Genomic DNA, 25,563 nt, shown 5'->3' on the forward strand with positions numbered 1-25,563 from the left:
GCCATACCATCTGTCTCAGGCTGGCATTCACAATGCCTGCAAGGCACTGTTCAGCTGGGGTCTGGTACTTTTGTCAACCTCCATCTCCCAGACTCACAAACCAGCTCACTCACCACAAACTGGACTCAGTGAGCTGGAAGCACGGAAGAAAGGCAATTTGGGGGAAAAGGGTGATTTGACTGTCAGCTTAAACCTCAGGTTAGAATAACGTGCTTCCCCCTAGTGCTCCTTGAACTCCTTCCTTTAGTTTTTGCTAACATAGCTGTTTGGTTATTACAGACTCAACAAAGTTTAATCCTTTCCTCCTAGACTCAGTAGGAATCATCAAAGGATACATCATGACATCTGTGCAGAAACTGAAGACTGACCTTAGAGGTAGAAGTAGAAGCTACAGCTGAGACAACTGAAAAATTCCTGAAATTTACTGGAATGAAGGAACTGGAAAAGGATCAACCAAACATGTTATTCTTTTTTTCATGAAGGCAAAATGGATTCCTGAAGAAAACGAGGCACGCAAGGTCAAGTCTTGTAGCTTGTTTGCAGGAATGACAATCAGGGGCATTATGAATATCTAACAGTCTGTGTTTGGAGTGAGCAAGTCCGTGATCAGAGGTCAGAAACTCAGTGATCAGACAGTGCTCCAGAAGTGGGACTGCTGCTGTGCTCCTACGAAGCACACGACTGCAGAGAAATTTCTTACAGAGTTGGAAAAAAAAAAAAGAGGAGAGAAACTGCTGAATCAATTGTAAGACACCTCAGAATGCAGATTAAGACAAACAAACATTTATGGGGAGAGAGGACTTCTTGCTTTCAGTCCCAAATTTCTGCAAATAACATTTGTCAGTGGAGTTGGCAGGAATAACAGATAGAGAGCAATAAGGTAAATTCCAGGAAATATTTGCACAGTGCAGGGAGTTTTCTAGGAGAACTATGGACGATTGCAACATATACAGAAGCAAACACAAACCGGTGTTGTATACTGTCTTTGGGATGGGCTCAATAGTTATAAGAAGCAAAGTCATCCCAGAGAAGTCTAAAGACAAGGCCAAAATGTGACTGAAGATAAAAAAAATAATGCATATTGTGCATAGTAAGAGGACTCTAGCAGCTCTCAGCAATGACAAGATGAAATCACTAACACAGAAGAGAATTTTTTTGGTGGGAATTGCTCATGAGACAGCCAGTGGCAGAATTGCACTGGATTGTGAACATGGTAGAACCAACATCACGAGCAGATAGGACCAGTGCTCGAGTCACAAACTAGAGCTCCAGGACAGAATGTGGTTGTGTTGACTGCAAGCAGGTACAGCTCAGATCATGCAACTCTGAGGACATGTCATTTGCCTTAATTGACTGATATAAAGGACTATTGACCCTAGAGCTGAAAGCATGTCAAACACCAGCTCACTAAGAGATTGCAGTGTAAAAGGAGGGGAACACAGCAAAGAAGGATGCCTTTAATGGCATGGGATAACTGCCAGCGGAATATAAAAATGAAGTTGGTACTACATTAGTTGTTCATGTCACTTCGAAGGAGGAAATACTGAATCCTGTATGTGAAGAACTTGTAAGTATGTAAATTTTTTGAAGATGGAAGAAGACCTACATTAAATCAGCCTCAAGTTAGACACATAGAAAGGAAGATGAAATACATTAGAAAAATAGTCTCCACTAAAACAAACCAGACAACAGTGATACTTCCAGACAGTTTGGATTCATACATCCAAGGCAGCCACAGATTTATTATATTATCAGAGGATACAACTGTTAATGATGCAGCAGAGTTCAAGCCCTGACTCCAGGTTTCGTATAAATCAGCCTGGAAAATACAAGAAGTCTTCTAAACTGCTCAAACCCACCAAGAGGTTTTCTCTACAGGCCATTGCTAATCTGCAGCCTGTGATGATTACTGGGAAAGAACATTTCCTTTAACACCAATTCAAAGAACAACTTCAAGGGGTGTGGGAAAAGCATTATTAGTATAGCCAGCACCTAATACTGATAAAACATCCTCTCTCCTTAGCTCATGAAATGCCAGACCAGGAAGCAACTTTGCACTGGACAGTGCTTCAGCAGCCAGTGAAGAGAGCAGGATCGTGCTATTGTGGCTGGCCAACAGTCCCTTTACAGCAGATCTTCCAAGCCAGAGCTACATGAAGATATAGCACTGTTTTCACCCCAGCCTTGAAGAGGGTACCATTTTATATGCTTCCTTGCACATGATTGTCTTGCTATCACTGCTGCATACTGGTCCAATGATGCTAATAAGATGACTCTGCTATATAATGACTGGCATGGAGTTGTGAGATAAAACTCTACATTTGGATTATTATACTAAATTAATATGCATAACCAGTAAACACTGTGACAGCCACATTTACCTGGATCACATGGAAGCCCCATGTGTGGATTACTGCCATTGAAAGCTACTGCTCAATAGTGAGGATACTATGGAGAGAAGCCAGACTGTAGCAAGCAGCTCCTCAACTGCTGAAAACCACAAATCTCCATTAAGTTTATGAAAGGTAGTTCTGAGATTTTACTGGGGAGGGGGGAAGGTAATTTGGGGAGGGGGAGTGCAGTTCATAGTGCACTCTTTGTGTCCCCACAGGCGGCAAGGGCAAGTGATTCCTCATGGCAGTGCTGTATCTTACAAGTTTGGTTTTTTTCCCTTTCACCTGGCACACCACTTTGCTGTTAATTCCAGGTGAGGGGCTAGGATCAACAGTTGAAAATGACCCAGTAAATATATTATCATGGAGACTCTTTTATACTGTCCACATATGCTTTGCTTTCTCCACTCTGCCCCATGATGCTCTGCATGATTTGAACTTCTCACTTAGTATTTGCAACCTAGCATCCTGCTCAGCTCTCCTACTGGCTGCCATCACCAGAGATGGGTGACCCTCAGCAGCAGATGGCAGTGGGAAACAAAGGAGGAGAAGGGTAGGTCTGGGAGGTAGCTTGAAAGGTGGAGGGGAAATGTGAAAACTGCAACAAGCTGCCTGAAAATCTCATTGTGATAATTTTTGTTAAGTATTCCTACATGCACACATGCACATGCACAACAGTATTTCACAGTGTCAGCGTTAGCAAGTGCCTTTTCCCCTTGTTACATGTTCTCCCTGTGAAGTTGAATTTTGCCATTAGACTCATATTTCATAGCAGTACATATGATACCCATGAAATAAATATGTTAAAGTCACTTCATTGACTCTGCCCTCCACTGGAGCATGCTCCAGAGGCATTTACAACCAAAGTACTTCACAGGAACTTGGTTCCTCATGCTCCCAGAAGAGCTGGAGGGATGCAGAAAATTTCAGTGTTTTATGGATCATTTCTATTTTAGGTCCACTTCTCCATTAGTCCTACACAGTCAAATACAGACAGATGTCACAGCAATGCCTCGTATAAACAGGTGGGAATGTGTTACTTTTAGTGCGAACACCATGTGATTTTTGGTCAGAAGAGACAAGGATGTGCTTTCTCTGTCCTGCAGATAGCTGCCACGGCTTTGGTGAGTTGTGGCACTGAGCTCGGTATGGTCCCATCCTTCACAGTGGGTTGGGTCTGGTAGGTAGATGTGTATGTATAATGCTAGCCAGCGAGGAGATTCAGTGCATTAAGACAAAATGTCTCCAAATGAAGAAGACCTGAATTGCCCTTCCAAGCCCTGTCTAATAATGACTGGCTCTGAAGGGATGCTGTCTGGCCTTTGCTCCTCCTTAGTGTCTGCAGGAATGTAAGGGATGGCAGAGAACAGTCAAGAACTGTCTGGGAAGGACAACTGAAGGGCATCATGTTCTCCTTCCACATGGCTGCCCCACAGGAATTTGCTGGTGAGTTTTCTCTCGCAAGCTCTCCTTGCAAAGCTCCCTTGTACATAAAGTAGCCAGTTGGCTGTGGCTAGACAACTTGGCACAGCACCATGCTTCCCTCACCCTGGACTGCCACCAAACAGCTTCAGACATGCCTTTGCGAAAGACTGACAACTGTTCCTTGTTAAAATACAGCAGCTACATTGTGAGATGGAGATGCACCATGTGAGCAGTTCTCACTGCTGCTCCACACTTCTACAGGACAGGGTGCATGGAGAAGCTTCTTGTTTCTCTGTGTGCCCTCTGCAAGCACTTTGTGTGATTTAGTTGACACCATTGATTTTTGCACGCTGCTCTTTAAAAGTTGAGTCTATTTCCAGGAGCAGTGCTTTTTAAATGCAAGACCATTAAAAGCATCCCTTTGCTAGATACACAGGTTAAAACAGGCTGGATATAGGACAGACAGCTGATTATGTCCTGCATACAACATGCCTATAGTCCACTCACCCCTCACTCTCTCTAAATCACATTCTGCCATCTGAAAGTGATGGCATGGCTGTCAGAGGGCATGCACTGTGGGCACTGAGAACAGAATACGTTCCTGCCTACCCAGAACACACCTGCTACTGATGTTCACATTACTACAGATGCACTTTTGGATGCAAGAACAGGGAGGTACTGTATACAAATGAAAATGTAGAGATGTAGAAAATCTGCACTAGAGATTTCAGATTAATAGGGGCTAGAGGGAAAATTACTCCAGTTAAGGCCCCTGCTGCTGAAGCTGTGTGCCAAACACTGGGACAGTGCAAGAACCAAGAAGAGAAGTAACTCTCACTTGTAGGGAGTGGTCTGCTGCCACTCATAAGTGCTTCATCGTCGGATCTGGTCTGAAAGTAGAAAATGCCAAGTATTTTATAAATGGCCTCATATTTTACAAGCAGTCTAGGGAGAATATGTCTGGCCACAGAGATCTAGACAACTTGGGAGTTTCATCCACAACAGATAAACTTCCTCTTGGATTCAGCTCCTGCAAAATACAGCAAACCAGCTCCCAATGAACATGCCTTCAACACCCCATGCTGCTGAATACAAGTGGAGGACCCTACAAATCCAATGGCAATGGCAGACAAGGGCTTGTAAACACAAGTTATGCTGGCCATGGCCAGGAGATGTGTGGAAATATGCCACACATGGCCAGAGATGGGTGGTGGTAGGCATGTTTAAAAGGATATAAGGTGGTGCTGAAGAGGGAGAACAAGCCCGATTCTCATTTGTATCCCCCTGCACTTGGCTGGTGGTATTTACACATACCAAAGACCTGGTCAGTAACTAAAGTATTTATTTCAGTTATTTATAAATCCACTGACTGACCACTCAGCTTCAACCATGCCACTTTGCTTCCAGAGATCGAGGCTACTAGATCAGTGTTTTTGCCTTTGCTGTCCCAGGCTCTCCTTGAGGCCACTGGCTGAGACTGAAGCTGCCTCAGAGCCCCCAGTGCATCGTCTAACAAAGGGACTGGGTCCCCAAAGGGCACAGAGCACATCCACAGAGTTTGGTTACTGTAGTGAGCCAGCCACAACTTGACAGCTAACACAATTCAGACGGTGAGAAACCATATGCCCTGAGCTCCTCTTAGAAGACCAGGCTTACCCTGCCTTTCTGTGGTACGTGCACCAATCTGACACCTTTCTAAGCAGTCAGACATTTCCAAAGGGCTCTGACAGCCAGCTGTGGAGTTGTCATTCCCTCCCACAACCCATCTGCCCTCCCCTGTCTTTCCCTCCCCCCTGCAAACCCCTCCCCCAAACCCTCTGTGATGCTCCTCACCCCTACACCAGCAACCCTGAATTGAGCAGGTGGTCATTTCATCTTGGCGAACAACTGGAAACCCAACAGCTAGAAACATCTGTTGGGCCATGAAGAATTGCAAAATAACAAACAAGTAAACGGGAGGAAATGTGCATATAAAAAAATTTTTCTCCTGGCATATTGTCAATAAGCTGCAATTTTTCCTTCCACAGGGAAGGGATTTAAGTTCTTGAATGATATGATGCTTGGAGATGTAATTTCTTTTTCATAAAAAAAAAAATCCCAACCAACCAAAAATTTCCAACCCCGAACTCACAAACTGGTATTAACAAAACAAGGTAAAAGGACAAAACTCCCAACAATGACAACCGAAAAATAAAGGTACACGTCAGCATTTGTAATCAAAAACTACTACATACTGTACTTGGGAAGTCTTCTGGGAAAAGATCATTGGCATCTAGTGAGGACATCGCTAAAAGTCTTGTGCATATGATATGTATGAGACAATGATGCCATCGGAGGGTGGATGGACGGACCCTTAGGAAACTGTCACTCACAAAACTGTTCCATGACAAGAGAAAATAAGAGATGTAAAAAGGATTGGTTTTCCCCATCCCCACCCCCCAAGCGTTACATATTCCTTCTCATTTGTTGGAAACAGCCTCTTCTAGTCTCAGTTTATTTGTTTTTTAAAAAAAAGTCTTCAGCTTTTGAAGAAGTCCATCAATTTCTGAGATGCACTTGGTTCCACAGCACCAAAGAGCTTCAGCTCTCTCTCCCCTTTGATTTGCTAACAGGGGCTTTCGGTAAGGACTGCTGGCTGCAGGACATTCCCAGAGCCGTCATCCCATGTGAGAAAGACAAGTGCTTCTCGTGACCTTTCTTTGCATTCATCTTCTTGAAAAAGTCTCGTTGCTCCAGAGGTGTCTGGACCCAGCTGCAGCAGCCTTGTGCAAGAGGAAATAGATGAAGCTGCTCTTTTCTCTTCCTTTGGAGGCTCCCATTGGTCTTGGAGCCATTTTCAAGAATGCAATTGCTTTATTATTATTTAAAAATAGTTCATAGGTTTTTTTTCAAAATAGTTGTCTTTTTTTGTTCCCTTTTTCCATTGCTTAAATTCTAGAAGCTCTTGGTGACCTCTCGGTATTGATGACAGGGCATTTCTTCCTGTTGCCATGATCCTCAGAGCAGCTGCCTGTCTCTGGTCCATGCAGAACACTCAAGAACTGGAGCTCGGACATACAGGGGCAAAGGGGAGCAGGGCCTCAAGGAAGAGGAGTAGGAGGACATGTAGCTATCAAACCTCCACAGACTGAATTTGGTTCATCTGTGCTCTCATCACCTGGATACTGTTCAGAATTTTCTTCTGGTGTCCTGCTAAAGTGACCCCAACTCGCAGAATGTCCCTTTGGGAGGAAAAGAAACAAACACTGCATAGATATCAGAATACATTTTCTCACAACAGAACAAACCAATGTATGAGCATGGTGCGTAGGGAGCTCAAGTCTCCACAGATCTATTCCATAAATGCAACAAATGTATACAAACCTGGTGAAACCTCTACTCTTTCTCTTTGACTCTTCCTGGCTTATCGTCCTGATCTGGCATTTGCTACACCCCCAGAGTACTGGAAGCCCCAACAGAGTGTGAAAACAAATACCACAGGTTCTGCTTACTGCTTGCAAGTGAATTTGCCTTAGGTTTTCTACCCTTGCATCATTTTGTTTCTTTCTTTGCATGTTTGTATTCTCTCTCTCATTTTGTGACACAGTAACCCATTTTTTCCATCCCTGGAGACGTATGAACAGGATGTGCTACACCCTCATCAGTGTGAATCTCACTGTCCCTGTGCAGATGATGGCTGATCTTTCTACTTTTGCTTTGATCTGATGAGGCCATGAAGTGATAAACTTTTGCTAGTTATCTTCTTTGTTAAATCATGGCAATTTAATTTTTTCGTTGCTTCTATTTTTTATAGGTATTAGGCATCTGGCAAAAATAAAGGTCATGCCAAGAGCATCAGTGTGACTCTGCGTTGTTCCTATCTGTGATCACTCCAGCTGAGTTTACTACTCATGTGCCTCTTGGTGGATAAATCTCAGTCATGAATTCTTCTGATCAGGGAATGGATGGCATTCATGAGACATGACCCATACCTGACTCTAAGGATTTTCAGTTCCCTTTTCTCCTTCCTTCAGTGTTAGGAACAGACTTTTAAGAGGAAGTATGTCAAAACCCTTGCCTGTTTTAGAGTGGCAAAGAAGGGTAAACAGGAGCTCCAAGGAAAGGTGAAAACCCCTCTAGCACTAGTGGCACATGAGCCTGTATGTTTGCTTTAGAGCTTGCTTTAGACCTTATCTCTTTGGTGAAACAAAAGGAGCATGAAGAAGTAAAGCTGGGCATGGGGCTATGCCACAGATTTACACATTCTGGCTGGTGATAACTGATTGGAGACCACTACTGGGGCATGCTTCAGCCCATACCCTCTTAGATCAGTGTGAGAGTGAACATCCAAGCCACAGCTTTGCTGCAGCGCAGACTCCTGCTCAGCAAAGCAACTGGAAGCCTGCTAGCACACTACACAAATCTGGCACCCACGATGGTATCCTTCACAGGACTGTTTTTCTTACTGCAAGGCCTTTCCTTCCCTGCTCTGCTCCAGCCAGATATGCTGAGCTAGGGAATTTTCCTCCTTGGACGAATTTGGCAGTTTGAGTTTTGCTTTTGTTCTGATTGGGAACAAAGCACAAAGTCTTCACTCATGTCTGTAAACCAGAATAAGACTGTGGCCCTGTACAGCCCTGTGCTTGCTAAGCTTTCTGCCCTGGGCATAGATCCTTTGGTGGCCCAGGTGTCCCAACCTGCAGACAAATCAGTGAGAAACATTTCAAGTAGGTCAGTATTGAAACCATGTGGATTTGGTGAACTGAAGCAGTCTTCAGTAAACATTTGCACTTTGCTGGCTATCCAGATTTGAAGAAAACAGTGCTCATGGCAATTCAGCTCCACTTACATGATTGTCTACTTCTGCAAAGACCAGCGAACATTAGAAGGTGGTTTCAAGTAATGTTGCAGCATGATTTCCCAAGGAAAAAGGACTTGGAGTGTCCTTCTCTCTATTATTATGTCCAGCCAAGCAGGTGAGAAATGTGGAAGGGAGGTTTGTCAAAACTGGTGGGGACATGAGCTGAGGATACCCTTGTGACTGTGAGGAAGGCACTTGGAGAGGACTTGGAAGATATTGTAAGGAATTGGGAGAAGTGGCATTTAAGGAACACTGAGCATGTCTGTGAAAAAACATACTTCATTAGCTGGACTGCCTGCAGAACTGTTTGCTGTTACATATATTGCAAATAGCACAACTTAGGCAGGATTGGGTTGTCGTGTGGGTGTGTCCCTGTTTGATCGAAGTTCTTCTTCCCTATCCTTCAGATTTTATGGACCCTCTTTCTGTTGTATGAAACCAGCCTATAGTGTGCCAAAATCATCCCCAGGGCCTTGGGGTTGTACCACATATGTACTGAAACAGCCAGAATTGCCATGTGAATTTCCTGGCAGCAAATAAGAACAAAAAGCCAGAAAAGGTCAGTTGGGCTGTTTGCGTGAATGGATTCTGAGTCATTGGTAGATTTAAAGTGTGGAATTAGGCACCAAATCCAAAAACCTTCCTGGTTACCAGGCACAGAGACATCGTAGCACTTACAGATGGCTTTAATGCTTGGCATTTTTTAGGCAGGGTTTCTAAAGCCAACTGCAACCAAACACAAATCTTTCACCAGAGGCATCAAAGACCCAGCTAGCCCCAAGGGATTTCAAAAACCACCATGGATGGATTTCAGCTGCTGCTTCTTCTGAACTTGCTAAGATTTTCCCACCGAGGGACATTTTTAGTGGATGCAGGACAATTCAGAACAAACTTGAAACCATCTGGACTTTCAGAGGCCTTTCTTAGGCAAAAATTTGTTTGCAGCATGCTTGTTTCCATCACCAGTGAGACATATATCCAAGAGGACTGCAGAGTCCAAAAGTGCTCTTGAGCGGCTGGAGAATTGCCTGATGCTGGCCTGAAATCTCCATTTGTTCCATGCTGGGGTTTTGGAGACCCTTGTGGGGGTTTTCGTTTTCACAGTGGGGACATGGAGCGTGATAGCATGGAAATGAATTCTGCAGATACGGAGCGACAGACAGACCCTGCAGAACAGAGTAGTTCTGCAGAAACTGAATAGACTAAAAGTGGGTCTACAAAGCAACAAATTCTATAAAAGTAAAACCACATAATATGAAAATAAAAACTGACTCAATAACAACCAATTGCTGTTAAACTACTGAGACTTTTCCTTGTGCTTTGGGACTAGAAGCCTGAGCACTTACTCTACAGTCATCTGAGATACTACATCAAAGGTGGTGAAGCCAGCACTGGCAAAGCTCTCCTTGTACTGACTCATCTTGATGGCATCCAGCCATTCATCCACAGTGTTGAAGCTGGTATAATCCGGGATTGTGCGGTCAAGTAGGGGAAGGTTCATCCTGAAACACAAAAATGGGGAATGAGCAGAACAAACAGCGGCAAGCATGTGTATTTCTGCACCCTCCATCAGCTGGAGGGACCTGGACCAGCATCGTTCACAGTGCCTGCACCACACCGTATTAAGAAATACCACCCAGAAGGCATTCTATGCAACTGAGGGAAGGATTGTTTAGAGCATCAGTGAAGTCTTTTTGGATCAGTTCGTACAGGAGAGGTAGGAGCCATCAAAGACAATGGGATGCAGCTCTAAAATCCTGGCTGCACAAGGGGAGAAAGTACATTCTCAGAATGGGGCCAGTGCTTCCCACAAGTTGGTGTATCCCCACCCAGTCCAGGGAAACATCATACTGCCTGACGAGGCTTTATTTGCCTCCGCTGTGTGTGTAATTGGACTACAAAAGCAACCACATCCATCCAACACGTGTACATGAAACCAAGATGCTCATCTAACTGTGCAGAGTACACTGTCCAATTCAACGAACTCTCTGTGTTCACAATATCTAACCTGGCCAAGGAGAAGGACCAGAGTGACCTTGACATCTTTTAATGCCCCTCCTATAAAGGACCAAACAACACAAGCCAAGCTGCCTCTAAAATAGCACAGAGAGATGCAAGGATGGTGCCCACTGGGACACAAAGGACAGTAGATCTGCAAAGAGAAGCCAAAGGTCAAGAGGAAGACAGAGGTACATACCCAGAGGAAAGAGGTGCCATGGCTTTCAGGCTGTTAGGATTTCGGATCATTTTGTCTAAGGTGTTGACAATTTGCCCAAATTTGGGTCTGTGGTTTCGATCCTTCTGCCAACAGTCAAGCATTAGCTGGTGCAGGGCATTTGGACAATCCATAGGTGGTGGCAGCCGGTAGTCCTGCTCAATAGCATTTATGACCTGTGAGAGGAGAAAAAGAAACCAATACAGTGGCAATAAAAACTATTTAATTCATAATGTTCCCTTTCTTGGATCCTGAGGGTGACTGGCATGGCCAACCATAGTGCAGCAGGGCTGCTTTGCCTACACTTACTGCTGCCTATCATGTCAGCCACTGATTCTTGTAGTAATGCACTACTCTCTGACACCCAGCCCTTTGCATGTAATGTCATCCTGTGAGGATGCTCAGCCAACATGCAGCCTTGCTCACTACTTGTGATGAGCCATGCCCATCAGTCTCCTAATCTGGGGAAAGAGAACATCCTGCTACCTTGACAAGCGTGCGTAAGCCTGCAGCTCCAAGCATGAGAAAGGTGAGTTGGAGAGAAAGCTTCATGTTTTCGGACAGGTACACAGCACAGCATAATAGCTCACTGGGAGGAGAACATCCCCATCCAGTGAAGGGTCTGCTCATGAATTACAGACAGGGGAAGCTGCTCCTGTGTTTTCCTTCCTCCAGTGGTGCTTTCTACTCCTGCCAACAACCCAGCCCTTCCAGGCGACAGGGTCATGGCACGGGACAGGGCTGAGTGCGCTGAGCCAGCAGGAAGAGCTGGATCTCCCCACTGTCCTGGGTAATGCAAACTGAAGCGCACAGTGGGGAGGACCAAGACCTTGGTCATCAGAGCCAGGCACAGGGTAACTTTGCTACAGCATGCAGAGAAGAGTTGCAGCACACCTTGCCTAAGCCACGCTGCAGTTCTGTGGGCCAATGCAAGAAGGCTTTGGCTGTTTGGTCTCTCCTTACTGCACCACGTGACCTGGGAAAATGCCTTGTCTTGCAATGCTCAGTGGAAATTGCACATGCACAAGGGCTAGAGGATGTTCTTCAGGGGAACCCCATCTCCCTGTCACTCTGCACCTGTAGCCCTCTGTCCTCTCCTGGGTAATCAAGGAGGATGGAGCTGCACAGCTTCTTCCAGGGGCATATATTCCTCTGACTGAGGCATGTGACAGGCATGCTTTTCCTACCTTCTTGGCCTTATGCATCCTACGGTCATACACAGAGCACGGGCAATGAAAGGGGGGCAGAAGGAGCCATGGACACTAGAAACAGGCTTGTGCATGGCAACAAAAACCAGAAGTGAGGATAAAAACCAGAACTGAGGATACTGCAGTAACTGAAATCAGAGGCAGCATTTTGAAATGACCAACTCTCCACAGAGATGATAAAAAAGGGGAGGGAGACTGACAGAACCTCCTTCAGGGATCCAGAGGAAGATCAATGTCTCTGGTTATTCTCACCATGTGAGCAAGGCTGCCATGGCTTTGTCCAGCCATGTCTTGCATACTTCCAAGGACAGAAATCTGTCTGGTGGGCTACCCCAGGGCTGCACCACCCTCCAGAGAAGGACTAGCCATACCCATACAGCAGCATGATGAATAAATTGTTGAGCAGGAAGGCTGCATAGAGAAAACTGAGGATTCTGCAGTTGGGACTGGGAGAGCATCAGGGAAGAGTTGGTAGAGAGGTGATACTGGAGGTGCTGTGGCAGTAGAAGGCTGCTGCTCCAAGGGAGGGTGGGTGGCAGATCCATGACAAGCAGTCCAGGGTGTAAGGTGGAGCATCTGGCAGGGTTTAAGACGGACTGTGGCTTCAGGCAGAGAATGGATTGAGAGAGGGCTCCAGACACTGATGTGTGAGGCCAAGGTGCTGGGCAGGCTGACCTGAGACAGATGGGGGCTGGTACTGCTGCTGCCAAAATGTACCAGATGGAAGGAGTCCTCCCCCTGCCCGGCTGGACATGACGGTGCCCCACTGGGCCTGCGAAGGCCCAACGTGAGGCATTGCTGGTGTGTTTTGTGCAGCTCTTGGCACCAGTTCAGGGATTCTCCCAAGAGGTGCAAGCTGTCCCCTCTCCCAGCTCTCTGGATCGCAGATCTATCCGAGACAGAGGGGAGCGGAAGCACAGGGGGAGCAGGGCTGGGGAGGGTCATCACACAAGCATCAAGCACTCGTCTCCGGCATGGACCGAACGGTTTCCTGACAAGCCGCCCACCTTGCTGCCAGCATGCATCCAATGAGGGGGCACAGGCTGCACTCTCTGTCTCCTCTCCCCCCACAGCCTCCCCAGGCGCTCACACCCGTGGGGTCAGGAGGCTAATCTGCAGCAAATATCCACCACGTGCTCATTCACAGGGAGGACCAGCTGCAATTAAGTGGTGACAGCTTCTGGGGTGCAATGTCCTGTGGCAGAAGAAGCGGAAGAGGCTGGGGACAGGCGCGACGCAGCAAGCTATGCCGATGAGACGGGCATGGGCTCTGCCACCCCTGCTGCCTGAATCAGTGCTGCAGCAGCACAGGGTTTGCAGCAGGAGAAAACATTGAGGGAAGAGGCCCAGGGGAGGAGAACAAGGGAGGGGGACAGCACAGGACTACATGTACAGAGGGATGCAGAGGCAGGGAGAAGGGCAGTGACACCTGGCTGCAGGAGATGCTTGAAACTGCAGGTGATAATGAAGCCTTAACGAGAAGGGAGTTGCCCTTTCTGAGAAGGATGTACCCCTAACTCCCTTCCCTTTGGCTCAAACAATTGATGCAAAGACTCTTCTGGTATGCCAGGGACTGGGACAAGGCCATGAACAGCCAAAGGTGCTAAGATATCATGTATCCAGATATCCAGGCATTGGGGACTCACTTGAATAAATTCCCCACCAGGCACCAGGGAGGAAATTGTCCCATTCTGGAGAAACCTGACGTGCCATGGATGGAGTTATATTGACTCAAAAAAGACCTGATTTGCCATTGGGGTGGGAGGAGTAGCAGGAGTCAGGTGGGAGCTTGGCTCTCACTCTCTCCCTGTAAGGCAGGGTTTTTTCAGGACCCCACAGGATGATGGAGATAGAGGTGGCAGTCTGAAGGCTTCCAATGGACTCCCCAGAGGCAGCTCTGAAACAAGGTGGAAGCCAGGCAGATGCTGTAACATGCAGGTTTGCGAGACCCAGGCTTGCAGCAGAGGGGGAGGGCAAGCCTCCTGTGCACCAAGGGTCTACCCAGGACCTTGGTGTTAGATCCTGAGGGTTCACAAGGCAAAGACCACCTGAACAAGGGCAGCTCTTCAGAGAGACAATGTTACAAGAGAGCTGGGAGCCCTGCACCAAAGGGGTCTTCTGGACACACACGTGCAGGTGTAGCATTCTGCATGGCACTCATTGCCACTGGATGGATGGGCTTTGACCACCCAGGTATCAGGTCAAGAGAAACAGGGAAAATGGCATTGCTATGGTGAAGGTGTGGACAGCAGCCACAGGTCATCCTTGCATGGAGGCAAGGACTCATAGAAACTGCCTGGGTCCCGGGGAGCAAGGAGTGTACATAACAGTTCCACATGAATTAGAGAAGAGTCATAAAGTATTTAAAATTAAGCATGTTCTGAAACACATTGTGGTTTTGGCTTCTAGCTGCGTACAAGTTGTGTGGCTTCTTACACATCAGAGTCTAAGCTTGTCATGGGAGATTTAATGACCATCTAAGTGGAAGATGTCCTTGATCATGGCAGGGGGGTTGGACTAGATGATCTTTAAAGGTCCCTTCCAACCCAAGCCATTCTATGACTCTATAACAGACTTTCACCAATGCCTGTGGTCTCCTGCAGATGATCTGCCTGCTGCTCCAGGAGCTCTCAGGTCAGTGGCAGCATTTTGTTTTCCACCTGCCTGCTCCCTTTCCTCCTGGGAATCTGTCTACCACTGCTGAGGGTGCTCACATTAACCTTGTCCTACTGCAGTGGGTGTTGTATGGTCCCTAACCTCTGCCACAGCAGCACAACGGGACCAGAACAAAAGCCAAAGTTATCCCCACCACTTCTTACAAAGGTGTTGACCTTGGACACATGTCCCATGACAGAGAAGGCTCTGGACATACCACAGGCTGGGTCTAGCTGTAGCCATGCTTTGGCCTTGCAATGCTCCCAATTTCAATGTGTCTGCTCCTTGTTTCTTAACAACTCACATCTTGATTGGTCATATCCCAGTAAGGCCGCTCGCCGTATGACATCACCTCCCACATGACTATTCCATAGCTCCACGCATCACTGGCTGATGTGAATTTTCGGTACTGAATTGCCTCAGGTGCTGTCCACCGTATTGGGATCTTCCCGCCCTGCAGGAAAGAAAAAAGAGGATTGTAACAGAAAGAGCAAGAGTAACTGAAAAAGATGAGTGTCCAAAATATTTGCCTCCAATATGCTGGTAAAATCCTAGAAGGAAGGGACCACAGGACTATCCCTAACACTAGATCAGGGTGGCTGTGGTTTGTCTAGCCAAGTCTGTGAAACCTTTAAGGATGATGATTCCCCCCATTTGTCTGGTGACCTGTCCCAGGGAAGAAGCTTTTCCTGTTATTCACCTTGAACCTCCTAAGCCACGGTTTTGTATATTGCCCCTTATTATACCATCTGGTACTACTGCAAAGAGTTTGGCTTTGTCTTCTTCGTAACTGCCTTTCAAGTACTGCAGGTCACTTGTAGGTGTTCTCTCAGCCTCCTCTTCATCGTATTAAACAAGCCCAGCTCCTTCCACCTGCCTACTGCTACAGCAATCTTCGGCCTGACAAAATGCCCATTGTGTTAGTAGGGTCTTTTATAGAAAAATGAATGGCTATGAATGTAGAAAAATCCAAACTGATCCCCTTTGAATCTTCTTCCATCTTTTTGTTGTCACCTAGCTATTTCCAGAGCAGAATAAAAGGAATTAGAACAGCATCCACTTCAGCTTTCTACATCTGTAGACCCTTTGAAGTCAGTGATATACCATAATCTTGAGCTGAAGCGCTCGTGTGTTGATATATACATGATCCAGCAGTTTTTGATCCTGCCCATTTCTGGAGACAGAGGAGGAGTGAACATCTTCTTTAGAATGGCATGCTTGGTCACTGGTGGAAAATGGGATGAACTGGGTGGGCACTGGGGTCTTCTGTGATCCTGCTGGGCAACAGCAGCTCTGGAGAAATCAGAAGGACTCTCCATTCCCACAGAGAGTTATGCACAGAAGTGCACAAGAGTGGCATACACAGCATGGGGCCACAGGGACTGCAAGGCTCTGCGTAAGCCCTTGCAGCCTCCTGATTTTCCACCAGGGTCTTTGGAATTGGAATTGAGCCATTCACAACTCAAGGGAACTTCTGAAGGGAAAATCTTCCCCTTTGCTGGAAAATAAGCAAAACTGTCTGTGTTTTGTGGCTGTGAGAAGATTAAGGAACATTATATTTTGTCACTGAATAATTACCATGTCTTATGAAGGGTCTCCTAGGACTTAATAGGACTCAGACCCTATACATGCTAGAATAATCAAAAACCCATAATGTTCCTTAATCTTCTCACAGCCACAAACCTCAGACAAAATATTTTGTTTTCCACAAGAGGGAAAGACCAACCATTCCATACCAAACATGATGTCCTCTCCATGAGGCATACTCTTAACAGAGCTCTTGACAAGCGGTGCATTTAAAAATTGGCTAAAAAAGAAGTCCTAAAGTAGAAATTAGAGACTGGGTATATTTGGAGGGTCCTCATGGGAACTTACTTCAGTGAGACTTCCCACCTCTCTGGTGATCTGACCCAGAGCTTCACCACCCTCTTGGAGAAGGAGATTTTCCTAAGGTCCAGCATGAACCACCCAAGCCATAGCTTGTGGCTCTTGCCCATCCACGGACATGAGGTGTCTGGGATAATTATAATAAAAAGCACTCATGCATCTTGGGATATTTGAGGATGGTGCGTTTTGAAGAGGAAGATACTATTACTTCCGGTACTCTGTTATAGTGGGTGCACATACTCTATCATTTTAGATAATTTATGTCCTGCTACAGTGCCCACAGTTGAAGAAGAATAAATTAGAGATGACAGAGAGAAAAACCACAGGCACAATAACAGGAATTACAGTAGTAAACACCAGAAGCTCCCATGTATTTAGCTCAATAAAAGGAAAGGTAATTGGATGTAAGGATCATGTTGTGAAAAATAAATGTTGCTAGTGTTTCTAATAGGATGACCATGTAAGATCAGATGGTTGATGTTTGAAGCTACAGAAGTTCAGATGAGAATAAAAGCACATATTTTTAGGTGTTTGTTAGGTATTCAACTACTGTTACAATTCACTAAGAGCTATTCCAGACATCTCATCACTGGCAGCTTCAAAAGATCTGGAAGAGATGATTTCCTACGGATCATGGACCAGCTCTATCAACACTTACTTCCAAGAAGTCCTGTCATAGGCATTGTACACAGGCATTGATCCTGTAGCATCATTGTGGAGCGATGCTGTATGCCTTTGCAAACAATGGTATTTATGAGACCTCCTGGCTGCAATCTTTCTGACTAACAACAAAGTCTCCAAATTGTCCTTTGGTCCCTGTGCACATTCTGTAGCCTGAGACAGGCCATGAGTCCTCGGTGGCACTTGTGTCACTGGCACCGTGGCATTCCTGGGAAGCTGTTAGTGATCACGGAGCCATTTCTGGGAATGTTTCTCTGTCTAATTCAGAAAGACTCTCTGGAAGATCAGTATGTAGTACTGCAGGACTTTACCCAGCACACATCCACACTTCAGTCTATCATTCCTGGGGCTGAGCCCGAGACATGACATGAAAAAGGATCACAACCTCCCAGATAGCAGGGCAGCAGTGATGGTATAAAAACCCCAGACTTGCTGCTCTGGCCACAAATCTGTCAGGACAGCATCTCGGAGGACCCCTAGCTGATCCATGCTGGACGGATATAATGCATTATCCCAACTAAGGACTTTATCAGGGACACATATATGTTTGCAGTCATGTTTGGAAGAGGCGCAGTTATCTACAGAAATGACCATAGGGCCCATTGACACCCATTGGACAATTGGAAAGGACCTTGCAAGAGAAAATCTTCCTTGGTTCATTTCATTGGTCTTTCCCATCTGGCACCTTATTTCCATTGTTGGCACCCTGAAAAAGTGCTCTCCATGTCAAGGGGGGATCTCCCCCTTTCCTTCTTTCTCTCCCTGACTCCCTCCTTTACCACCCATCCCTCCCACTCTGGAAGAGCAGCTTTACCAGTGCACTGGTGTAGGTGGGATCAGAGGTGTCATCCTCCAGAAAACGGGAGAGGCCAAAGTCGGACACTTTGCAGACCAGGTTGCTGTTCACCAGGATGTTGCGGGCAGCCAGGTCCCGGTGCACGTAGTTCATATCGGCCAGGTACTTCATGCCTGCCGCAATGCCCCGCAACATGCCCACCAGCTGGATCACTGTGAACTGCCCGTCATTTTGCTTAGGGGAAGAGAAGGAAAAACTCCATATGAGAGGAGCAAGTTCACAGCCTACCATGGTCCGGCAAACAGCCAGTAGTGTCTGTCTACACTGCATGTCAAGACACAGCTATGCCATGAGTACTTAAGTTCCCTCTCAAAACAAGAGGACGGAGAGTGGACAACTCACAGGGGCTGGAAGTCACCCTCACACACCCTATGGGCATCACTACCAATGGCTGCTGTCATCCAAAGGTGGCAGATCTGCCACACCTTGCACAGGAGGGTTCAGAAGGGGCAATTTCTATTCCTATTAAGCAGGTTATCTCCCTTCAACACAAATGGAATTATCCATTTCCAACTCAGACCTATAAATATTTAGACAGAGCAGCTGGAGGTGAAGTCTTGCTGCATTAAAGCTACATCAGACTGTCCCTCCATGTCCACAGAGGCAGTTTGTAAATGCATCTGTGGGCATGTGTACAGGTAGGCACAGCCTTTTGCTAGTGTGAGTCGACACACACACATAACAGATGACAGCCTTGGTGCCACCTCCATCTCTGTTCCTGAGACATAGTCCAGACCTCTGGACTATGCAGCAACTGCCCCAGTGGCAGGGGATGCTGAACAGCAAAGGGCACTGTTATACAGGCCAGGGGAGGGAACCTTCCCCTCCAGTCCTCCTCTGGCCCAACACAATCTCTGGGGCTGCATGCTCCTGGGATCTCATACCCGCAAGAAGGAGTCCAGTGAGCCATTCTCCATGAACTCAGTAATGATCATGACCGGTGAACTCTTGGTCACTACCCCCTCCAGGTGGATGACGTTGGGGTGGTCGAACTGCCCCATGATGCTGGCTTCACTCAAGAAGTCCCGTCTCTGCTTCTCCGTGTAACCAGACTTCAGGGTCTTGATGGCCACAAAGATCTCTCTTTTGCCAGGAAGCTTGAGATGTCCACTGCACACCTCACCAAACTCCCCTGCGAACAGAGGGAAACAGGTAGGGCTTTTCAGCCTCCCAGACCTCTGCCTTTCTCCCTGAGGGACCCTGCTCCCACGGGCTCCAGCGGTGCCTGCCCTGCACACCGCTGAGCTGACCACCCACCATCTGCTCTGTGCTTCCTCCCTCACTTGACACCAAAGATCTCCCTTCAGGTGGACTCATCACTGGTGAGAAGCACTGGACACTATATGCACATGGGAACTCCTTGTCTCCAGCACTGGATGGACTTGCTCCTCCAGCACTGGACCACCTTGCTTCTGCTAGTCCAGGCTAACTGTAAGACCTTACTGACACGAGTCTTCCCAGTACATGTAAGGATAAATCCTCACCAAAGCCTGAGACCACAAAGGAGACTGTGCTGCTGAGGCCCAGCCAGACATTTACAGTTCACATACCTGCCCCAATCACCTGCTCGATTTTGACACAAGAGATATCGATTTCTTTTGCAAATTCCCTGACAGCCTCATTGGGATCTTCGTAGGTGAATGGATCGATATAAATCTTCATCCCTGGAGTCACTGCATAAAGGTGAGGGAGAGAGTCAGACAGACAGATGCAAATGGAATGACTGATGTCCAGCGTCAACGAAAAGAGAAACCTGTTTGTGTGAGGGTCTTTTTTACCTCAGCAAGTTGCATAATCAAGGGCATGAAGCAGACACAGCAAAGCAGTTTGAGAAGGAACATGCAGAGCCATGTTTGCACAGGACTATTAAGGCTGGATTCTAATGAATATTGGCCCATAAGTCATTGTTGGGACAGTGGAGGGCTGCATCATTAGCTAGGACTGCAAACTGTGACCACAGAGAATTACACATCCTTTGCAGCAGGAGTCGGCTTTAGTAGATCCAGAGGAAAAGCAAGAGAAACATTTGTTCTTGGGAGATGGTGCATAGGCACACCAGTGTCACACCATGCTCATCATGCTGCAACACTGCAAGAGGACCACTTGTAGAGGCTGCAGGTCTGCCCCACTGGCCTCCTCTGCAAGCTGCTTCCACCTCAGCACACCATCCCATCAGAGGCATGGGAAAGTGGAGCAGGAGATCTGGGCTCAGCACTCAAGACAGGAGATGGTGAAGGTCTGCCTTGGGATGTAAACTGAGGCACAGGCTTCTCTTGGTTCTCTACATGGAGACCTACAGGGGAGGCAGCTGTAGGTGCTTGGTACTACCGACACAGCCACCAAGCCAGATTGACTCCTCCTTGAGGGTGTCTGTGACCTTCCAAGGGCAGTGAAAGCAGGACAGACGGTCCAGTCTGCCCCCTGTTCTCCTGACAGGTAACCCTGCCTGAGGCTGGGTTCCCTCTTAGTAGCCTCAGCATGGCCAAGACAAGCCATAGGGGACACTGGGGAAATTGCAAAAGCGAAGCTCTTTCTGTTAGGCAGACCAGAAGACACAGCTATATGCTCATGTGAAAGGCAATGGCCATGGGAGTTGGTGAGGTTGGACTGCTGATGCCATATTGCACGCCACCTACACTGTGGGACAGCTCTTACCTGCAGTCCTGCAGTTCTCCCCTTTCCAGACTCATTTTGGTAGCCTCTGGCTTGCTCCAAAACGGGGGGTATTTAGAGAGCAGAGCTCACAGCTCACTAAATAAGGAGCCCAACACAGAACCAGAGGCACAACTCCCAGCTCCACATGTAGGATGCCGGTAGGATTCAGGGGAGTTGCTGCAATGCTTACAGGCTCCCCATGCCTCGGCAATTTGCTAACCATCACTGCTGGGGAGCTGAGTAGCGGCTGTGCCTTGGACTGGTGTCTTGAGTGACAATGTGGCTAAAAGGCACCCCAGGCCTGTTATCAGTTCATCTGCATGGCATTGAGCCTGTTCCAACAGTCATGAAGGCACAGCTATTAACGCCATCCCAGCCCAAAGCTGTCATGTTATGCACCAGACCCCGGGAGAAAGTGTGAATACTTGTTTACACATGCAGCACGGACTCACAAACAACTGTGAGTTGCATTTACATAATCTTTCTCAAAGAGTGTCATTTTTCCTAGGAAGTTATAGCTATGCAGCCAGCACGCTGCAGCTCTGGCACAGAGCTGCAGTTCAGTGACCTGCCTTTTGGGAAATGTTTCCCAGGTAAATGCAGAAGCAATAGTGAGTCCTGTGCTGAAACACTACTGACGTTTTCCATTTTCGGAACAAGGCCCAGGTCTGTACAGGAACAAGGTATAAAAAGGACAGAAATCCTGATGCTGCAAGTATAACACAAGGTAAATAACAACTGAGATTTGACCAAGGTATGATTAAAGCAACAGGTCTCTAGTGAGGGAGGAGAAAGGTGTTTCAGAGGGCATGCAGCCAGGGTTTAATGAGGGGAAGGAAGATGGACTGGGGTGAGGCAGGCTGCGCAGCAAGGAACTGAGCAAGAATGCTGGATGTGAGAGGAGTGCCTTGCAGTACACAGGGATGTTGGAAGAGGTTGCAAGAGAGGCCATGTTATGTATTGTATTATATACCTATATATATATATAGATATATCTGATGTCTACTAGGATTCTGGGAGCACTGGGATGGGCTCTAACAAAGGCACCACGAGGTATGTAGGTTCCTGCAGGAGGACAGCACTCTGCAGGATGTGGGCAGGTTGGGAAAGGGGTCTCACTGCTGCCCACAAGCTGCGCAAAGCTCAGGAGTTGGAGTAGCAAGACAAGGTGTGGTGGCAGGGGCTGCACTGCAGAAGAGGGTGAAGCTTCAGCGACATGGGGCGGGGTGTGTGCTGGATGTCACAGGGGTTTGTAGAGCACTTACAGGTGTTCACTGCATGGGTAGCACCCGACAGCAGCAGGTCTGGAGAGCATGGATTCTACCAGGCAGGGCAGGGATCTAGGTCATAGGGGACTGGTGGGGAATCTAGACAGCATGGAGCTCCTCCGTTCTACACATGCACACACCTGCCCGGCTAGGTGGCCTGAGCCCTCCTAGCCCTCCCCGCACGCCACGAGGAATGAGTGAACAGGAACACAAACCGAAGAGAGAGCGGACCCCCAGGCCTGGCGGGGGGCCGCGGTACGTACTGTGGCCACTGGTATAGTGCTGCAGCTTGTCGGTGTACTCAGAGTCAGCACGCTCAAAGCCCCGTCTTCTGGAAAGAAAGGGAGTCCTGAGCACCAGCATGGGTCCATCAGAGAGATGCACTGCAGGGGCATCTCTTTCCCCCTTCACCTTCCTGTCTCCATCCTCCCCTATTCCTGCCACCCTCTATCGCCAGGCGCCACCCCCTTGCACAGCCCCAGCCCCGGGCTGTGCGCTCAGGCTGACTTACCTGTTGCACACAATAATGATGACAACTACAGCAATGAGGAACACCAGTCCTGCCGCCGAGGAGCCGATGATGAGTGGCAGCTTCTCCTGGACACTGGTCTGGTACTCGGCTGGCACGCAAGGAAGAGAGAACGGGTTACTGCAGCACAGGATGGGTCTACACTAACAAATTCATCGAGGTCAGAGCATGGCCCTGAGCACTACCCACACTTGCATGGCTATTGCTAATGGGCTTCCCAGCACAGTTTTGGTCCGGGACAGCTAGTGCTCTCCCAGGCATGGCTCAGTTTGGCTATGACAGGGGATGTGCCCCAGTAGGAAGGCTGGATGGAGCCATCCCTTTTGGGTGGGAAAGTTTAGTCCCATGGATGCATGCATGCTGTGCCTTGTTCCTTGGCCTCAGGGACAGAAAACTGGCTTGGCCTGGTTTATTTAGCAGCACAAATTTAGAAAACAGAGGCCCCGGTCTGCATTTGTCATCAACAGCTGTGCACATGAAAATCATAAATTTCGTTTCCTCTAAATCCAACTGAGTTGAACACATCCCCATGCCAGAAAAGCCTAGCAGAAATTGGCCTAAATTACATGATTCCCTGCATGGAGCACCAAGTGCCCATGCCTCTCTCCAGGTCTTGCCAGGTTGAGTAAATGCACGTGACGTGTCAATGCACCCTTGAAGCAACTAACAACAAGGGGACCAGCACTGCTGCCACTGCATCTCCATCTTGTTCAAGGATCTCTAGACTCTGTGTCGCCTTTATGCAGAGACAGCTGAAGACTCACCTTCAGTCATGGTCTGGAAATACATCTTGCCACTATACCGGCCATACCCGGCCACAGTACGTGCCCGCACCTGGAAGACGTAGATGGTGCCAGCTTTGAGGTTTTGCACTGCCGCAGTGTTGGTGGGGCTCTTCACTGTTGTTGAATTTAACTCGCTCAAATCCTGCCAAGAAAATACAAATCTGTCATCAGAAAATTGAGTCCAGAATAAGGGGCTGCATTTCTAGAAGGAGGAAGCGCAGAAGACCAGGGTAGCATGGGTGGAGAGACCACCATGGGGAGACCATGGGCCTGAACAAACAGGTCGTTCCTCTGAGCCTGCCTCCCAGCAGGCAGGCAGAAGCAGGAATGGGAGTACAGATATCTCTGGGCTACTCACCACCTCTCAGGAAAGGCAGTGCTGAAGGTGTTAGCTAGAAACCTCAGGTTGCTTCTACAAGCCTTGAGATCAATGGGGATGTGAACTGCTTCCTTCTTCTGTGCCTGCTTTCTCTCAGCACTGTCCTTCTTCCTCATCCCCTCCTCCTGTGCCTCATCCAACCTCAGCACCCTCTCCATTTGCTCTTCCCTGTTTTCCTTTGCCTGTGCTGCAGGTAAAGCCCACCCCAACACAGGGTTTTGGACCTCAGGAGAAGTACTGCTACCATCTCCCTACCCAGGGCCTGCTTCACCAGGGACCATAGATAGGTTTTCAAAGCTGGGGAACCAAAGAGTATGTTTAAATTGACAATGAGACTACTTCCAAATTTCTGTCCCACCCCTTGTGTGCAGTTTTTCTAGCTGAGGACTTGAGCAGTCATATCATAATGGTATAGATGGTATTGCACTTGTGTAGGTGATGGATCCACCACTGCCCATAGTAATTATGACCTTAGCTGAGCATCCAGAAGCACTAGTGGATGGCCCAGGATTTCATTGTGCTAGCCACTGTACAAGGGAACAGACAGTCCCTGTCCCCGCCAGGGGCACGGAGAAACAGGTCAACAGAGGAGGATTAAAGATGGTGCTTCCTATGATCATTCAGGGCAAGGTGGCCAGGTGCTTGGCAGCCATGAATTACTGAAAGTCAGTGCAAAGCAGCAATATATGCAAACAGCATGATGTTTCTGGAAAACAGAAAAATCTTAGGAAAGCCAAGCTGTGAGTATGAGCCCCCATAAAAGGAGACACAGGCACCAATTTTTGAATCAAATTTCTGTAGCTACGTTGAAAGTGCTCATCCTTTCTGGTAACACCTCCGATCTGGCAGGTCAGGCTGCCTTGGCAGGATCACTGGTTGGAACAGATCAGCAGCCGACAGCTCAAAATCTGAGCTGGCAAGTTTACAAGTGAGTCCCTGAGATCTGCTAACTTAAGTCACTGCAAAGGGCTCAGCAAGCCCAAGAACTCCCACCCCACACAGACTCACCAGAGAGGTATGATAACCTCATGAGAAGTAGGCAGGGACTAGCAGAAAGAAGTCAGACATGTAGTTTGTGCAATCCCATCAAGTGGGACTGAGGGTGTGATCAAGGGACTGGGCTTTTATCTCAGCTGTGAAACTCCACTGGAAGGGCATGGAGGGATTGCTTCCCACACAGTGCTACCATGAGATCAGAGTGAAACTCCCAGCGAGGAGCAAAGCATCCACTCCTCCTTATGAACTTCTGCAGTGGACTCCTGAAGGACAGAGGTATCAAAGCGGCAACCAGGCAGAAGGTCCCATCTTGTAATGAACCAAGGTTTCCTCACACAAAGGTGCAAGTTGCGCAGGCTGTTTGTGTTGCTTTGGCTGCCTGCCGGCAACAGTGAAGCAGAAGTCAATGGAGAGTCTTGCACCCAACTTTGCACACCCTTTGCCTAGAGGCAGCTGTGTCCTTAGCCTCCTCAGCTGCTGGACCACATGAGTCAGAGGTTGTCTTGCCCATCAACAAATGATGGAGTTTGCATTTGCAGGCTGCTGGTCTCCTTTCTTTTCCACTCTCCATATTGCAAGCCATCTCGTGACTTTGCTTTCATGTTCATGCACTTCTGAGAACAGCACTGGTGCCTTTGCTCAGAGGATCTTCTGCACAGCTAGAAGCTGTGGTACCAGCAACATTAGAGGCCCACAAAGAACAGTTATTCACTATGGGGCTCCATACAGCAGACCATGTTGAACCAACGTTCTCCTCATGTTCCTGGGAGATCCTGGTGCTTTCTCAGTTA

The 25,563-nt window shown here is 47.7% G+C and overlaps 1 protein-coding gene across 7 annotated transcripts in view; it reads right to left on the reverse strand.

The window, feature by feature from the left end:
- Positions 1-6,930: 6,930 nt before the first annotated feature.
- Positions 6,931-25,563, reverse strand: part of EPHB2 (EPH receptor B2) — a 129,630-nt gene continuing 110,997 nt past the window's right edge. For 2 of the 7 annotated variants that reach the window (XM_075721523.1, XM_075721524.1), the window contains 10 exons: positions 23,377-23,539; positions 22,595-22,703; positions 22,347-22,414; positions 19,711-19,833; positions 19,045-19,292; positions 18,119-18,334; positions 15,041-15,190; positions 10,856-11,049; positions 10,005-10,160; positions 6,931-7,039 (listed from right to left, as the gene is read on the reverse strand). In XM_075721523.1, the coding sequence (XP_075577638.1) occupies positions 6,931-7,039; positions 10,005-10,160; positions 10,856-11,049; positions 15,041-15,190; positions 18,119-18,334; positions 19,045-19,292; positions 19,711-19,833; positions 22,347-22,414; positions 22,595-22,703; positions 23,377-23,539 (1,536 nt within the window). Of the gene's footprint in view, positions 7,040-10,004; positions 10,161-10,855; positions 11,050-15,040; positions 15,191-18,118; positions 18,335-19,044; positions 19,293-19,710; positions 19,834-22,298; positions 22,415-22,594; positions 22,704-23,362; positions 23,540-25,563 lie in introns of all 7 variants that reach the window. The other 5 variants (XM_075721526.1, XM_075721525.1, XM_075721522.1 and 2 more) reach the window with 4 other exon arrangements.

The sequence above is a fragment of the Pelecanus crispus genome, chromosome 15 (assembly GCF_030463565.1).
Source record: "Pelecanus crispus isolate bPelCri1 chromosome 15, bPelCri1.pri, whole genome shotgun sequence".
NCBI lineage: Eukaryota > Metazoa > Chordata > Aves > Pelecaniformes > Pelecanidae > Pelecanus > Pelecanus crispus.